Here is a 5,276-nt window from a genome sequence, read left to right as displayed (position 1 = left end):
TCTCAAGTTTGGGGGGGGTCTATGGGCAATCAGGGGCTCCACACCTCAAGGTGACCAAAGTAGCAGGGTCCCTTCAATGTTGTTCCTTGGGGCCCATCCTCTAGGGGAGGGGGGAAGTGGTCTTTCCACCCCATGCTGCTCTCCTCCCCCTCCCCCTCCCTTCTCCCTCTCCTCCCCCCTCCCCTCCACCTCCCTCCCCCTCCACCTTTTTCTCCTCCCCTCCCCCTAGCCCCCTCCTCACCATGGACAACATGCAGCCCCCCCCTCCCTCCCTGTGGCCACTCCCAGCACCCGTCCATGAACAGGGGTCCTGGAGGACCTGAGCCCAGCCCTTCTGCTGGGGCCCAGCCCCCCCCCACCGGTGCCCCCCCCCCACCAGTCAGTCATTGCTCCAGGATCCAGTCCCCTGCAGACCCAGACACAAGGCCACCTGCCCAGAAGCCTCCGTTAGTTCCCTCCTGCCTGGCTCGAAAACCCAACTCCTAGGAGGACTCAAAGCCCGAGCAGTGTGACCCAGCAGGACTTGCCCCGGTCCGTCCTGCCCCTCCTCTGTGCGCCCAGCATCCCACCAGAGCCTCCCAAACCCCGGGAGGCTCGGCGCCCCCCCTCCGCTGGGCCGGGGTGACCTCCACCCTTACCCGTGCCCCCCCCGCCCCCCGCAGCCCGCCGGCACCCAGCAAGGGTCCGGGCAGCACAGCTAGCTTAAAAAGGAAATGCAGCCGCACCACGCTCCTTTTATTTTTAGAACCAGTGACTCATTCTACCCCAGCCCAGGGCTGCTGGAGGCCGGGCAAGGGGAGGCCCTCTCCCGTGCAGGGGGCCCCGGCCGGGGCTGCTCCCCTCGCACCCAGGGGCCCAGGAGGGCCCGGTGAAGGCAGCCTCTTCCCACCCCAGCACCTCAACAGCACACTTGGTGGGGGCACCTTGTACTTCAGGGACCCCATCCTAGCTCACAGCCCCCCACTGCTCCATCCTGTTGTGTCCTGCTGGGCCCGTCCCGGCTTCTTTTCTTGGCACTTGCCTCTAGGGGTCTTATTCCCCTATGTTGCTCCTAAAAATGAGGTCCCTCAAGCCGGGCACCGGTGGCTCGTGCCTGTCACCCTAGCGATCATGGTTCAAAGCCAGCCCGGGCAGGAAAGTCTGTGAGACTCTTATCTCCAATTAACTGCCAAGAAGCCAGAAACGGTGCTGTGGCTCAAAGAAGCAGAACACTAGCCTTGAGCACAAAAGCTCAGGGACAGCACCCAAGCAATGAGTTCAAGCCCCAGGACTGGCAGAAAAACAACAAAAACCCTTGCTGTTTGCTCTCCAGGAGTTTGTTTAGATTGGCGTCTCTTCTGGAGTTATTATTTTGTTTCGTTTCTGTTCTCCACAGTACTGGGATTTGAATTCAGGGTTCATATTTGTTAGGTAGGTGCTTTTCTGCTGAGCCATGCCTCCAGCCCTCTTTCCACTGTTTGTTTTTAATTTTTCTTTTCTTTTCTTTTTTTTTTTTTTTTTTTGCCAGTTGTGGAGCTTGAACCCTGGGCCTGGGCGCCGTCCTTCAGCTCTTTAGCTCAAGGCTAGCGCTCTACCACTTGAGCCACAGCACTACTTTGAGCTTTTTCTGTTTATGTGGTGCTGAGGAATCGAACTTAGGACCTCATGCATGCAAGGCAAGCACTCTAGCACTGAGCCTCCTTCCCAGCCCCTTCTTTCTTTGTCTTGTGCAGTACTGAGTCTTGAATGTCTAGCGTCATATTCACAGTTGGTGCTCTACCCCCTGAGCCACAGCTCTACTTCTGGCTTTTTGCTGGCTCATAAAGAGTCTCACAGACTTTCTTACCCTGGCTGGTTTTGAAACTTGATCCTCAGGTCTCAGCTTCTTGAGTAGCTAGGATTATAGGCATGAGTAACTGATTCCCGACTGATTTTTTTGGGGGGAGAGGAAGGGGAGGCCTTTCGGTCCCAGAGCTTGAACTCTGGGCCTGGGCCCTGTCCCTCAGCTCTTTAGCTCAAGGTAAGTGCTCTATCTCTTGAGCCACAGCGCCACTTCTGGTTTTCTGAGTGGTTAATTGGAGATGAGGGTCTCATGGACTTTCCTGCCCCAGTTGGCTTTGAACCACAATCCTCAGAGCTCAACCCCCTGAGTAGCTAGGATGACAGGCGTGAGCCACCGGCGCCCAGCTGAGAAGCTCCTTTTTGCATGCCTTTAATACTCCACTCTCTGATTACGTTATGTAGCAACCCACCCACTGTTTTAAAAAATATTGACTACACATTTTTAAACATTTTAATTGAAACTTTTAAATTTTCTTTTTTTTTTTTTTTTTGGTCCGGTCGTGGGGCCTGAACTCTGGGCCTGGACGCTGTCCCTCAGCTCTTCAGCTCAAGGCTAGCACTCTACCGCTTGAGCCACAGCACCACTTCCGGCTTTTTTCTTTATGCTTATGTGGTGCTGAGGAATTGAACCCAGGGCCTCAGGCATGCAAGGCAAGCGCTCTACCACTGAGCCACCTTCCCAGCCCCGAAACTTTTTAAATTTTCTAATAGCTGCACGAAGCCCACTAGAAGAACCAGGTGAGCCGAGCACGGTGGTACGCACTTCTAAGCCCAGCTACGTGGCAGGGGATCACAGCCCCGGGCGGGTGCTTAGCAAGAGCCAGGCCCTGAGTTCAAACCCCGCTACCATCAAAGAAGCAAAAACGCAAGGCAGAGGTAGGAAAAGGTGAGTTTACTGTTTTGTGTATTTCTGCTGGAAGCCACCGTGCCCCGGGCGGTGGGGGGGGAGGAGAGCGGGAGGGGGGCGGAGGGAGGGGGCAGGGGGGGAGGGGGCAGGGGGCAGGAGGGGCGCTCCCCACCCCAGCCTCCGGCGGCCATGCAGGGCTCGGCCTGCCACAGTCCCAGCGTCCTCTGGACACACTGTGGGCCAGGGCTGCGGTCTCTCCCCGCCGCGCCTGCGTCCTCCCGAGGCTGCATTTCCTGGGGTCCCTCGTGTCCTGGCCTCCTGCTGAGGACCTGCGGGTGCCAGCGGCGTCCACCAGCTCAGCGCCACCGGAGGTGCCACAGCCCGGCGGCTTCCAGCACACAGCCTCTGTCCCACGTTCCCAGCTCGAGGCAGGCAGGGCGGGGCTGGCCCGGGGCTGTGGCCTGCAGGGACGCCCGTGCACGCACGCGTGTTCTCTGACAGGGCCGGTGGCCCACGCAGCCTCGTTCTCCAGGTCCTGCTTGTTCCGAGGCCCTGGGGTGCAGGGCTCCGCTGTGAAGCTGGGGCTCACAGTGCACCCTGAAACACGCCCTATCTATGGAGCTGCCTCCCAGCCCCGCCTGCCGCCCCCCCCCCCCTGCACCGACACGGCCCTGGGCCTTTGGAGGGTCTGGGAAGGGTCTGGGGGTTCTCTGCAGGACTGGGGTTCGAACCCTGCCTCTATCATCCATAAGCAGGTGCTCCCCCACCCAAGCCACACCACGGCCTGGCTGGGACGTTTTTCGGAGGGGTCTCACGGACCCCAGCGGGCACCCCAAGGCCCCAACCCCCCCATCTCTGGCACCTGGGTGAGGCCACTCAGGGCCGCCTGGCACACCTGCTGCTCCTGACAAGAACACCAGCGCCCAAGGGCGCCACCAAGGACACCGCGGCGGGCTGGCTCTGGCTTGTGAGGGGGTTCCCACCGCCCCCCCCCCCCAGCTCACCCAGGCCTCTTCCTGCAGAGAAAGTCCCCAGGCACGACAGAGCCCGGGAAAGGGCCAGAGCCGGGGCCTCCTGGGAGCCGCCCCACACACACACACACAAGGGACAGCCTGGGGAATCCGGGCCCCAAGCCCAGCCCCCCTCCGGTCTCGGCTCACAGAGGCTCGGGTGCCGGCACAGTTCGGGGGGCCAGCGGAGCCAGCACCAGGATGCTGGGGGTGCAGAGGACACCGCGGCTGGGCCCTCGGGGTCCAGGTGCGGCCAGGGTGCTCATTGTGACATCCACCGCAGGACAGCAGTGGCCTCCTGCCACCCAAGAGGCCGCGCCGGCACCGCGCTGGGCACCGAGGCCTCCCGGAGGCCCGGTCCTCCTAATCCTCCTTCTCCTCCTTGCGCCGTCGAGGCTGCGGCCGCGCCAGCCTTCGGTCGATGAGGGCGCCCAGGCAGGACCACAGCAGGAAGCGCACCAGCAGGATGACTACCAACAGCACCATGAGGGGGTCGGGGCCTGAGCTGCCCCCCAGCCACGCGGCCATGCCCCTGCCCCAGCAGATGTGCCCAGAAGGCCCCGGCCTCCGCGACCCAGCCTCCCCAGCTGGAGGCCCAGGGAGCCGCTCACCCAGAGCTGGACTGACCACAATGCCAGCTTTGTGCAGGGGCCCGGGGGGTGGGGGCCTTGGGGAGCCCGGCTTGCCGGCACTGACGTCACCGCCGCCCCCGGCCGTGGCAGCTGCCCTGCTCCCCAGTGCCGCCCGGCACAATCGGCTCTTTCTGTCCCCAATTAGCCGGTGCTTCAGGAGGCTGCGCGGTTCCCGTCCCGGTGCTCACTGGGCCCAGCGGGGGACCCTGTGGGGACCCCAAGGGAGGGGGGGCTGCGCAGATGAAAGACAGCGGAGGGGACAGAAGCCAGGGCCGTCAGCAGAGCCGGAGGCCACCCAGGAGCGCGCCGCACCACAGCCAGGGCCAGGGGCTCGGGGTGGGACAGCCCCAGCCACTCAGCCCCTAGAAGGCACAGGCAGGCCACTGGGGCCCAGACAGAGCCCCCACCCTTCATGGGTGGGACATGGCTGCGGGGGCCCCCTCCATCCTCTCCTGGCCTCTACTGTCCCCTCCTGTCCCCCGATTGCCTCCCATCCCCTCTCATCCCCTCCTGGCCTCTGTCCCCTCCTCTGTCCTCCCCACTGCCTCCTGGCCCCCCATTCCCCTAGCCCCTCAGCCCCTCCTGTGCCCCGTTTCCTGGTGTCCCCTCCAGTCCCCTCCTGCCCTCCCGTCCCCTCCAGTCCCCCCAGTCCCCTCCCGTCCCCTCCTGTCCCCTCCCGTCCCCCCCCAGTCCCCTCCCGTCCCCTCTTGTCCCCTCCTGTCCCCCTCCTGTCCCCCCCATCCCCTCCAGTCCCCTGCCGTCCCCTCCCATCCCCTCCAGTCCCCTCCTGTCCCCTCCCATCCCCTCCTGTCCCCTCCCGTCCCCCCCAGTCCCCTCCCGTCCCCTCTTGTCCCCTCCTGTCCCCCTCATGTCCCCCGTCCCCTCCAGTCCCCTCCTGTCCCCCCGTCCCCTCCAGTCCCCCCAGTCCCCTGCCGTCCCCTCCCGTCCCCTCCTGCTCCCCAGGCC

The 5,276-nt window shown here is 63.3% G+C and overlaps 1 protein-coding gene across 1 annotated transcript; it reads right to left on the bottom strand.

Moving 5' to 3' along the window:
* Positions 1-4,041: 4,041 nt before the first annotated feature.
* On the bottom strand, positions 4,042-4,492 carry Smim38 (small integral membrane protein 38). The gene has a single exon (XM_070009736.1). It carries the CDS (start codon positions 4,204-4,206, stop codon positions 4,042-4,044), a length of 165 nt encoding a protein of 54 aa, XP_069865837.1. The 5' UTR covers positions 4,207-4,492.
* Positions 4,493-5,276: the final 784 nt, after the last annotated feature.

This window comes from Dipodomys merriami, unplaced genomic scaffold (genome assembly GCF_024711535.1).
Source record: "Dipodomys merriami isolate MVZ:Mamm:240054 unplaced genomic scaffold, mDipMer1.0.p SCAF_78, whole genome shotgun sequence".
NCBI lineage: Eukaryota > Metazoa > Chordata > Mammalia > Rodentia > Heteromyidae > Dipodomys > Dipodomys merriami.
Note: the sequence above shows the minus strand (reverse complement) of the source record. Positions and strands in the feature narration are given on the sequence as shown.